The 12,421-nt window shown below is 47.7% G+C and overlaps 1 protein-coding gene across 1 annotated transcript in view; it reads left to right on the top strand.

Moving 5' to 3' along the window:
- Positions 1–12,421, top strand: part of LOC126528478 (putative phospholipase B-like 2) — an 84,811-nt gene that overhangs the window by 23,386 nt on the left and 49,004 nt on the right. The window contains exon 6 of the mRNA XM_050176356.3: positions 10,694–10,785. Coding sequence (XP_050032313.2) covers positions 10,694–10,785 — 92 coding nt within the window. The remainder of the gene's footprint in view (positions 1–10,693; positions 10,786–12,421) is intronic.

Here is a 12,421-nt window from a genome sequence, read left to right as displayed (position 1 = left end):
TGACAGGTCTTGTGGCAAAAAAAAGAACAAAAGAAAACAACACCAGTGCACTTTATCTATGCTAAGACAACAGCTATCACAGCTTGTTTCCAACTAACACCAAACGCGGCGTGTTACTTCAACCGGGGCGCGGCAGATAAGGCACTAACTAGCTCGATCACGATGTTTCTTTTTTTTTCCTTTATTTCGCTCTGGATAACTCAGAGGGAGCCTGTTCGAGGGCGCTGCTTTATGATCCAGCTGGGAGCGCAGTCATCTGGTATTCTCGATATTTCGCGGGATTTATTTATCAGACGGGAAAAATTAGTGCGCAATTAGTACGTCGTCGAAGATACCGCAAGTTAGATGACCCTTGGCTGTGTCTACAAATTCCTCAGTGACAGTTTGATAATTAGCATAGTACGTCTCGAGTTAGATAATTATAACTACCTAATTCAATCTAAGTAAGGAAAGAGTTACTGACAGCTACTCCACTGTACTGCGAACAATAGGCACTAGGTTTTCTTCAAGTAACGCATCGCTCTTCTTTTAAATCTCGGTGTATGATTGTTAATTTGGACACCCTGCATATATTTATGACTTTGGATGCAAGTGACAATGTTTCCATCCCTAATAGATGTTTTAAATTATTAGAAATGTTTTTTTTCTCATAAGTCTTTAGCACTGCTTACTGGGAAGCGAAGCAATACCGAGACACACTATATTCCCGTGCATTTCACATGCCATTGATAAAAAACTCTGCCGAAGGTGTCACTGAAGTCTATAGTTTTTTTTTCATGGTCAAAAAAGCACGCCAACCACGCCAAGCGTGGTGAACGTACATGCAACATATTCATTCTCTAGGCATAAGCTATCCATACCTTTACAAATAATTTTTAAGTGGCCGACTCCATCTATTTCAAAAATATAATAAACATTGTCTTGTGTGTATATCTATATATATTGTGTGTTGCGTTTACAGTGTAAATTTAAAACAATGTTCAAGCAAGAAAATACGGATCAGGCAGCCGCTGCTAGTGCTTCTAATGCGCGTGTGCTCCTATTGCTAGGATCTGGCGAAATAAAGCGAAAGTATGAATTAAAAGCCGTGCATGTCCGCGCCGTCAATGATGCAGTAAACTATTAGCCCAGTAAAATTGCAAGTGATAAAGTCAAGGAAAGGCAAAAGAAACCTGAAATGATGTGGGTGAAAAATTCTGGTAATGGCACCTTAAGTGTGTGCGTGTTCGGGGGAGAGGGTCCGCGCCTGGGGGGGGTCTCAGCCCCCCCCCCCCCCCGGAAAACATTGGAGAGGACTTGGGCCCCGGGAACCCCCCCTCCCCACCCCCCATAGTCGACGCCTATGAGGTAGTAAATGTATTTTCGTGGACGTGCTTATTGAATTGAACTGAATTTATTCTGCAACAAAGCTCTGAGGATAACCAGGCGAAAAAAAGCTACAGCTTGTAGCTTGAAGGGAACCTGGCCACCTCATACACAGGGCAGCTTCGTAGCGGTAGATAGAAAGCATGCGTTTTACCTAACACTACTAACAAAATGAAAAAAAAAGTTGCTGTTTCTCCCGAAAGGCGAAACATCGAGTGCAATAGCAAATTAGCCGACATCTATACGAAGCGCCAATAATAGCTTTGTCGGCCATATAAGCTTGTAAATATAGGCACACAAACTAAATTAACAAGCATGCTGTCACGCGCACGCAAGCAAACATGAACACAAAAACTCGCTCGATGACCGCGGGAAGTCGCTGTCAAAACGCTGGAGTGAGGAAGCGTGGCGGCAGCAGCAGCGAGCGAGCTGACCTTCGTGCTGCGTTTCGAATCAACGCGAACTAAGCCGCGGAAACACAGCGTGTGGCGGACTCTGTCCACGTCGCAGATGTCTTACAAGATACAGCAGCCCAGGCGGGCGCGCGCGGCGGCCCGGGCCGCCCGGTGTAGAATGCGCCCCCTGCACTACCCTCCTCCCAAGGCCTTGCGTGCGACGGAAGACGGCGCGCTTCCTCTCTGCTTCCCACGCTTAAGTGTACGAGATTGAGCCGCCATCGCTGGCTCGCCCTCGCACGTTTCCACTCGCACATATAGTAGATAGGGCGCGCGGCGACGATTTTATGGCTCTTAGACTTGATACAAAACCTCACTGCGACGGCAGAAATTCGCCTGGAGTGCCCATATATTTACTGTCGCAATAAAAAAAAAAATATACTGAAAGACACACCAATCGCGATCAGATTACATAAACAAATGATCGTGGAAAGATTTGACAGCTTTGTGAAAGAGGCACGATAGTGATGAAACTAAAGGGAACTGAACTTGTCGCCGGCAACAGAACTCATCGTAAAAACATTTCACGTAGTCTTTTTTAATGTAGAGCAGATACGCTGAGAGAGAGAGAGAGAGAAGAAACTTTATTAATGAATGGCCGGCAGTTTCGTTGTGGTGGCCTCAGGTGGCGGCTCGAAGTCCTTGGACTCGGGCGGCATCTTTGGCTTGCCGGACGGCTCAGAGCTGGTCTGCCAACTCTGAACTTTTGAGAGCCGCCGCCCAGCGGCGGCAACGCCGATGGAGAAGGTCCCCGGCGGCCGCCGCAGCTGGGGCGGCGTCGGGGAGGAGCGAGCTCGAGGCTTCCCGTACTGTGGTAACGGCCGCGATTACGGTAGCGTCGCGAACGGATGTGATCCCATTACCGTGGTTGCCGGCACATTCCCAGAGCATGTGTCGCAGCGTTGCTCGTTGTCCGCAAGCTTTACAGGCATCTGTTGGATATAAACCTGGGTAGAAGGACCGCGAGGCTAGGGTAGCTGTGTGTCTGGAGCAAGCGTAAAGTTACGGCCTCATTCCTGTTTAACTTGTCGTGTGGTGGCGGGAATGTGCGTCTTTAGAGTCTGTAGTGTTGGATGAGGTCTCTGAACGTGGTCAGGCGATCGCCCCACGCCCATTGTGATTCTTGTTGCCGCATTTCTGTTGTAGTGTCAGGCAGATCCGATGCCCCGCTGTCGGGGGCGGGGGTGGCTGCCACATAATCTGCGGCGGCTCGGCGTGTGAGACCTCGAGCCGTGGCGTGGGCCGCCTCGTTGCCCGCGAGCGGGACATCGGTGTGTGCCGGGGTCCAGAGGAGGAAGACTGTAGAATTTTGGGGTTGCGAGGGCGATGACGAGTCGCCGTCGTCACAAATTTGGAGTATGCGGACCGCTTCCCGCGAGACGCGACCGCGCACGAAGCCGCGGATAGCCGCCTGCGAGTCGCTGATCCCGATCGCAGCGCTAGGCAGCGTGGCCAGTGCTAGGGCTTTGCGGCTTCTTCGGCCGCCTCCGTGTGTACCGTGGTCACTGTAGCGCTCGCGAGGCACTTACCCGTGCGGTCTACAACCGCGATCGCGTGTGCGATTTTCTCTCCCTCATATCGCGCAGCGTCTACGTACACCGCCTCGCTGCTGTTGCCAAACTTCTTCTGAAGGTCTCTTGCTCGTTTGTTGCGTCTCGCGGCGTGGTGCGTCGGGTGCATGTTTTTGGGAAGCGGCGGGATGATCAGGCGGTCGCCGACCGAGGCCTGAACCGCCATCTTTTCTCCATGCTGAGTGTGGTACGCGATGCCGAGTGCCTCGAGGATGCATCGACCTGTCTTTGAATTAGATAATCGTTCGTACTGCGCGATGTCGTGCGCCTCGATTAACTCGTCAAGTGAGTTGTGAACCCCGTGCTCCAGAAACTTGTCGGTGCTCACGTTGAGTGGAACGCCGACCGCCCTCTTAAAAGCCTTTCGTATCATGCATTTGACCTTGTTTTTTTCGCACCTTATCCACTTAAGGTAGGGGGCAACATACGTAATGCGGCTTATCGCGTACGCCTGCACGAGATTGATTGCGCAGTCTTCACGCATACCATTGCTTCTATTTGTGATGCGACGCAAGAGTCGAATCGTGTCATCGACCGAACGACGAAGTCTTCGCACCGTCTCTCCGTTATGGCGATTTGCCTGCAGGTGTAACCCCAGGATTCTAATTTTGTCTACGTGCGGTACGGGAGTACCATCTGCCAATATAATACGTATTTTGGAGTATTCCCGTTCTTCGTCGCGCAGGATTTTACGACCTCCCCTTGTGGGTTTGTAGATTAACAGTTCGGACTTGGTAACCGAGCACTCGAGGCCCGTTCCACGCAAGTAATTCTGGACCGCATCTACTCCTGCCTGTAGCGTTCGCTCGACGTGACCGTCACATCCTCCCCCGGGAACCCAGAGGGTGATGTCATCCGCGTATAGACTGTGATGCAATCTTTCTACTTCTGTTAATTTCTCGGGTAGACCGAGTAGAACTAAATTAAAGAGTAATGGTGATATGACGGATCCTTGCGGCGTGCCGGACGGACCCGTCTCAAATTCCGGCGATTCCTCGTCGCCAACGACGATGCATGCACGCCTGCACGCGAGGAAATCTCTAACGTAATTATACGTTCTTTGGCCAAGTCCTAATGTTCTAATTGTTTTTAAGATTGCTTCGTGTTTAACGTTATCAAATGCCTTTTTAATATCTAGGCCGAGGATTGCCTTAGTGGAGCTGGTAGTGTCGTCTACGATCTGGTGTTTAAGCTGAAGCAATGCGTCCTGTGAGGAGAGGTTGCGGTGGAATCCTAGCATGGTGTGCGGGAACGCGTCACGATCTTCGAGAAAGTCGGTCACTTGGGTGAGAACTGCGTGTTCCATGACTTTGCCGATGCAAGACGTAAGCGAAATCGGTCTTAGATTATCGAGCGTAACTTGCTTGCCGGGTTTTGGAATCATGATAACGCGGGCCCGTTTCCACGCTTCGGGAAGGGAGCCCCCTCGCCAGCACTCGTTGACGTAGGTCGCGAGGCGGGAGATCGACTCGTCGTCTAGGTTACGGAGAGTCTTGTTGGTAACCCGGTCCGGGCCGGGCGCCGATCGGGTGTTTAGTTCGAACAGGACTATCCGTATTTCTGCTTCGCTAAATTCCGCATCCAATTTCTCATTTGCGACGCCGTCGTATTCGGCATGTTGGATGCTTTTGGCCTTTTTAAAGTAACGATCACGTATTGCGTCGAAGAAGTTATCACCTTTGTAATCTCTTACTAGTCTACGAGTCTTGTGGCCTTGAGCGGCCCTAGTCTCCTCCGGATCTAATAGGTGTCGAAAGAGGCGCCAAGCGCTCGCCCCCGCCATCTGCCTCTCGAGGCCGTTGCACGTGTCTTCCCACTGTGCCCTGGATACCTGAAGTGCGTGTTCTTCGATCTTTCTGTCTAATTGTGCTATGCGTTTGCGCAAAGCCTTATTATGTCTTTGACATTTCCATCTCTATAGAAGTGCTCGCTTTGCTTCCCACATGTGTAGCAGCCTGCTGTCAATTATTTCAAGGTTCGCCTCGGGCGGAACTTCGCTCGTTGCCGCGTTTACATCACTACTGAGCGTCTCGGTCCATTCGTCTATGTCCGTAATCGGCTCGTCGCCTCGCCCCGCTTCTTCTCGTTTCTTGCGGAACATGTCCCACTTCACAAGTTTGAGTTTACGGCCTTTGCTTACAGGGTTAGTCCCACGACCGCTCGGGCCCGTGCCTATTGTCATATCGATCAGCATGTGGTCACTTCCTAAATCTCCTTGCGTGTTTTGCCAGTGCGCTGTGGTTACATTCGAAACGAACGCGAGGTCTGGTAGCGTGTCGACACTCGCGCTGTTCCCTCTGCGTGTAGGATCGGCGGGATTCGCGATCAGTTCAAGCCTTTGGTCTTGCGAGTCTTCCCAAAGGTGTTTGCCTTTGGGTGTTTCTCTGGCGTAGCCCCAGGCTCCGTGGGGCGCATTAAAGTCGCCAGCAACAAGGAGAGGCTCGCCGCCTGAAGCTGCGCGCGCGCCCCAGAGCAGGTCTCCGAAGCGGTGCTGCAGCGTGGGTTTACTGTCCACGTTAAGGACGAAGAGTCCGCGGCCACTATTAGGAATTAATTCTACGAATACGTGAGGTATCCTTACGGAGGGAAGTTCGCGCTGCGCTACAGTGACGTTACGCCGAACAAGCACGGCGGCGACCGGCAACGGGCGGGGCGGGGGCGACGGCCGGCGCGCCACCACCGCCCCCGGCCCCGCCCCATTTGCCACGCGGGGTGTAGACCGTTTCCTTCTTTGTCTGTTGTCCGTCGCGGTCGCATCTATGGCTTTGTAGCCAGCTAGTTTAACCGGATGGTTTGCCTCCTGTAAAAGGATCACGTCCGGTTTCGTCTCGCGGCTGCGTATGAATTGCTGGAGATTAGCGCGCTTCCTCCTGTAGCCCCGGCAGTTCCACTGCCAGATGGTGTATTGTTGTTGTTTCCCCGTGTTAGTGTGGTTCGTTGCGTGTGTAGCCATGATGATGCCTGTGTTTAATTTAACCCGTCGCCATCGAGGTGACTTGGTTGCTGCTGCGATTGCGTCTCTACGTCTGTGAGCGTGCTTTGCTGCGGCTGATTGTGTCGTTGCTGTCTAGAGTACGGCTTGCTCATCGTTCTTATTGGTCTACCCGCAGCTGGCGGCAGCCTCGCTTCTATGTCGTCTATGCGCGCCAAGTGCGCGGCGAGCATTTCTGTTATCTCTGTAGATTTAGTTTAAAATTGGCGGTAAACAACACTAACATTTGGTGGCCGTGGCGAGTTTTGCTCCTCTTGACATTCCAAGGTTCTGGCTGATGTGCGTCCAAGCGGGAATATGCTGCTGTAAAGATGACAGTTTTGTTAAAGTGGCATCGTTTTTAATTTTTCAAGACTATATAAGCGCCAAAGCATACAGCTGAATAAGGATTCAATCTTCAGAACCCAAATTTTCGAAAACAAATGAGCTGTGTGACAGAGATATGTTGCGTTGCACAAGGTTTGTAGTTTTGCAATGCTGTCAATTTACGCATGTTTTCAGCTGAAGTGTTTCTCCAGACGTGAATTCCATATTGTACTAAAAAAAGAACATTGTATTATATTAAACATATTAATGAGTCTAGGGAGATAATTATGATCGCGACACATAGCACATATAGCTCTAGATAGCTTGCTAAGTGATCTGCATGGCAGTCCCATCATAGTTTCAGATAAATACACACTAGGTGATTTGAATGATGGTGCTGTTTCTTTTTCAGTATTGTCTGAATATATTTATGCCACTGCAGTTGGCTGTCGAGGTAAACTCCTAAAAAGTTTGTCTCATAAGCCCTTTGCAAAGGACAACTGTAGAAGTTTGAAAATTTTGCGTTCTTTAATTGGGTGTTTTTCGCGGCGAAGGTTATGTAGTTAGTTTTATCTAGGTTTGCTCGAAGGCTATTGGATTCAAACCAGTTCGATAGTTTTCACAGAAGAATTTCAGCTCTTTTGTAAAGCTTGGTAGCCTTTTCGGATGTTAAGGAAATATTGGTGCCGTCAGCGTATAAAATGCAATATTCTCGGAGACAGCCGAGTACATCATTAATATATCTCAGAAAAAAGAAAGGGCCAGCCATGGCTGCTTGGGGTTTTCCTCTGTGGTTTATGAGCCGTGAAGACGCCGTAATATTGACCACTACTGTTGATTGTTTCTCAAATATGCACTAATGAGGCTTAAGAATTTGCCGCGAATACCATATTCCTCAAGTTTCCTTAGTATTACGTTGTGAAAATTCTATGAAAATTATCTAGTAAAACACCCATAGTTGTTATTTTTTTTATGTCTCTTTCTTCTGCGAAGTTCAGTAGTGTGGCCTCTGTCGACTTGCTTTTATATACTAAAATTGAATTTTTGCATAAATTTTGTGTGTTGCAGATAACATGTCTAAAGGAGGTAACTGCACCTTGTCAAAAAGTTTACGAGAACGGAGACAATATACACATCATGCGTTTGTTGAACATATTCGTCTTATGACTTTTTTCAGAGACCTTTGAAATTTTAAGGTGCGTCGTAAATGTGCCTGAAAAGAACATGTCATTATTAATACGTCACAAGTGGTCACAAATGCTAATCGGGCAATGTTTTGGTAAGGCCGCAGAAAAAGTGTCTAAACTAGTTGATGAAGTGTTTTCTGGAAGGGCAATACCTCAGGGACCTCTTGTGGGTCAGTAGCCTGAAAAAAGGAAGAATTAGGTGCTTCTAGTTTTCAATGTGAAGTCTAATTGTTGGTTATTTGTCTCGGCTCTGCTCACATTAGAAGTAAGACTTGCGAAGTAACTATTTAAGGTTTGAGCCATTACACAAGGGCCACACAAGGATCACTGTGCCATTCACAGAGATACCACGTGGGCTATTGCCGATGCACGTGTTTGGTTTAGTATTTAGAAATTTCCATGTTGCTCTGACATCCTCCTGCGCTTGCTGGACCCAAACAGCTCTGCTTAGAAATTTGACTTATATTTTCCAGCCTTTTCTTATGTGCCTTATACTTATCTAAAGTAACGCTGGGTGGCTTTTGCTTTAGTTTCGTGAACCAAATTGTTCATATTTATTATTGGTGGTCACAGCTGAGTAAACTGTGTGCAAGTTTGTTTCATTGAAACATCAAATACAATATAGTATTTGTATAAAATATGGGTCTTTAAAGGCTTTGCATTACTGCTGGATTGCACTGATGCAAAAACAGGAAGGTGGTCTTTAATATCAGATGATAAAGTTCCACCTAAAAACATGGTGTCAGGTGTGCTTATGATTATGTGAGATGTTGTGCTCTGTATGGGTAAAGCGTGTTGGTGATGTAAATAATTGTCTAATACGCACCTGGTTAGCATATCTGTATAATTGCAGTTGGAAAACTCGCTTTGTTTAATGTCAAGGTTAATTGAGGTCGTCCAAGAAAACGATCGCAGTAGTGAAGTTACTATTTTTTTTCGAGCAATTTTCCTAGCTCTAGAAGAAACTCATTTGTCTTTTTGTTCTGCGATGACTTGTAGATTACGCCTAGTAATGTGCGTTTGTTCTTGTGATGCGCAATGTTTTAGGATTCTTCATCAGATGCGCCACGTTGATTAATAAGTACACCGCACCGTGCGGACCTAAATGCAATGTCGTCTCTAATTTTTATATGTCACGTCTTCACTACATCAGCATACATGGTTTCAATACTTGTCATACTGGAACGTTAAAGGTGGCCGACACGCAAGCTCGAAATGATTGCCAGGTACGGCGCAACGTTTACGCGCGTTTTCGGGTAGCCAAGTTTTCAACGAAGCAATGAAGTGAAATGTGTGGTTCAGTGTGGTGAAAATGGCTAAAAATTCCACGTAGTGTCTCCTGCTCTTTATGTTTACATGCAATAATGAGAAGTAACATAAATTCGCCAGCTGGTTACTGAATTCAGATGGTTTTAGAAGTTCTAGCGCCGTTTTAGCCTTTGCTTTTTTTGGCGCTACAACCTGGTATTACTGGATAACGCGCGAGTCGTCTTGTTTTGTTATCTGGTAGACAGTGCTGGTAATATTTTTTATTCCAATTATGGCACCATGCGTTCGTTCATAGAAATTGCCACTGCTTGTTTTTCTTGAGCTTCAAGGCCTCAGGAAGGAAAGCTTTGTTTCTTGAACTTGTGATCGTTGAAGAAAACTTGGTTTTGATTCTTGCTTATGACAAGGTTTTTTTGCAGTCAGGCGAGCCTTTTCGGTGTTTTGTGCATAAAACCTTGAAAGTAGAAGATAGCCCAAACGTTTTGTCGGTGCTGTTTCACGTAGGAGATGGTCGCATTTTCTGTGTGATGAGTTATCGTGTCAGCGGTGCTGTGGCGGTTTTGACAGTGGCAAACGTCTCAAAATTGCCAAGTTTAGTAGCCACGTATATATGTACAGAATCCCGAATTCAAAAACAGCTGGGGCCAAAAATTATTAGAGCTTTACAGTCGCGATTACGTTTCAGAAGTTTCTATATAAAGTATAACAATATAACTGACAGCATTTGGGCTACATTCTCAATGCATTCACAGACACTGTGTATTCATATAGATTCCAACAATGTGATTGTTCGCTTCGGTACTTTTGCAAATATTGATATATCGTGTCTCGAGTGTATGGTAGATGCAGATAGGTGGTGCAGAGCGAAACAAGGTGGAAGAAACACAAAAGACGAGAACCAGCGCTTACTGCACACGGAAACCTATCGCTTGCAACGAGGGTTCATATAGTGGCAAAAACAACAGAAGAAATGGTGAACCTCCTAAAAAAATGCAAATGTCAATGCAGACCTAGTATACAGGGAAGGTATCCGCACTTTTGAAAATGTTTGTATATACAGACACACCTTAAGAAAAGATGCTGCACCAAAGACCGACAAGGAGGAGATGGTATAGACACGGAAAACCGCAAGCTTTCAAGTAGCTAGCTTTTGCGTCACAGGCGTCAATGTAAGGAGTTGTTCACATATGCCCAATGTAGCAACAAACCAGCAAACCCACTGAACTATGAGCATGATTTTTACGTCACCGCAACATACCGCGCATGAACTGTTGCTTGCCGCTAAACAAAGAAATAGAAGTTTTGCTAACGCATGCGTTCTCTCTTGAGTCTATGCAAAAACTTCTATCAGCTATCTGACCCCGTTATTTTCGCTCCTGCCCAGAATATTGGTCCTCCGAAGTCGCTGAGCGCAAATGCAAACTCGACAATGCATAGGCGAATGCCCAATACCTTTGTTTCTTATCGAAGTCTCGTGTTTTCTTGCACGGTTACTAACGCAGCGGTCAGTTTTATTTTGTGTATAATGAGGCTGTGCCTATATTACAGATGGTATCATTCCCGGCCACACGATAACCATGTCCTCATACGCCGGCAAGCTGGTTTCCTTGGACGACTTCTACCTGACATCTGCCGGTCTGGTAAGAGTACACGATGTCCTTCGATACCGCACATGCTGCTGTACAGCCGACGTGGGGCGGTGAACAGGTTACGTGTATGCCCGTGCTACCTAATCAATGTGACGTTTCATTCTGAAAGACAGCGTAAGACATGTTAACGACATCTAAGCACTGTTGAAGCGTCGTAACGCGCAATGTAGTTTTTGGCGTAAGTGCTCTTGAAACGTTCCAAAAATTCCCGCGGAACCCAACTCACTATGGGTGCTGCCATTAATGCGATTCGCACTGAAGCGAGGTAACCACACACCGCAGCACCACCGCCACCGAAACGCGTCGTGTATGACACGTGTATGCAGCCTGGCTCTTCTCCCGTGCCTGTACCCTTAACACGCTGTGCTCTCTGGTGGTGCCACCACAAAGTCAGTGTGGCACGTTGTGTACATATATTGTTACGTTGCCGGTCACATGTAGAAATGTATTTACAATATTTACAAGAGAGAGAACGATGCATAAACAAGATGGCTGTCGAGAGCGATTCCACTTCTGCACGTCAAATCATCTTCTTCTAACTGGCGCCACTTCTGGTTGCGCCGTAACATAACCCCCGCCTGTAAAGGTGCCATCTCGACGCTAACTATAAGGGAGGTGAACTCGCGGCAAACTAAGGTATTCAGCTGGGACACATGCACAACGTCCATGTGGACACACGAGTCCAGCGCAGCGATCTCGCAGTTCACATCGCCAAGCTGAATCAATATCGTGTAAGACCCAGTGTAGTGCGGCAGCAGCTTTTCAACAAGCCGACACGGAGGCATGGTGTCCATAGGTGGTAAACGAAGCCGGGAGGAAATCGAATGTCCCGATGTCGGGTTGTACCGGATCCTCTGCGCGGCCTGAGACTCGGTGAGCTGGAAGCCAGCAATTTGGCGTGCCGTGCGAGCCCGTGCGAAGACGTATTGAGCACGTTCAGTTGGAGTGTTCGTCGAGGAAGGAATCATCATCATCATCATCATCATCAGCCTGGTTACGCCCACTGCAGGGCAAAAGCCTCTCCCATACTTCTCCAACTACCCCGGTCATGTACTAATTGTGTCCATGTCGTCCCTGCAAACTTCTTAATCTCGTCCGCCCACCTCACTTTCTGCCGCCCCCTGCTACGCTTCCCTTCCCTTGGAATCCAGTCCGTAACCCTTCATGACCATCGGTTATCTTCCCTCCTCATTACATGTCCTGCGTATGCCCATTTCTTTTTCTTGATTTCAACCAAGTTGCATTAACTCGCGTTTGTTCCCTCACCCAATCTACTCTTTTCTTATCCCTTAACGTTACAGCCATCATTCTTTCCGTAGCTCGTTGCGTCGTCTTCAATTTAAGTAGAACCCTTTTCGTAAAGCTCCAGGTTTCTGCTCCGTACGTGAGTACTGGTAAGGCACAGCTGTTATACACGTTTCTCTTGAGGGTTAATGGCAACCTCCTGATCGTAATCTGAGAATGCCTGCCAAGCGCACCCGAGCCCATTCTTATTCTTCTGATTATTTCAGTCCCATGAGGAAGGAAGCAGTGTGTCAAAAGGCAGAAAAGGGTAGTGGCTGAACAGACCTTTACCAAGCTGATCCAAAACATGTATTTGCTGCTCTAAAACGGACAATTCAGGCTC

The sequence above is a fragment of the Dermacentor andersoni genome, chromosome 9 (genome assembly GCF_023375885.2).
Source record: "Dermacentor andersoni chromosome 9, qqDerAnde1_hic_scaffold, whole genome shotgun sequence".
NCBI classification, from domain to species: domain Eukaryota; kingdom Metazoa; phylum Arthropoda; class Arachnida; order Ixodida; family Ixodidae; genus Dermacentor; species Dermacentor andersoni.
Note: the sequence above shows the minus strand (reverse complement) of the source record. Positions and strands in the feature narration are given on the sequence as shown.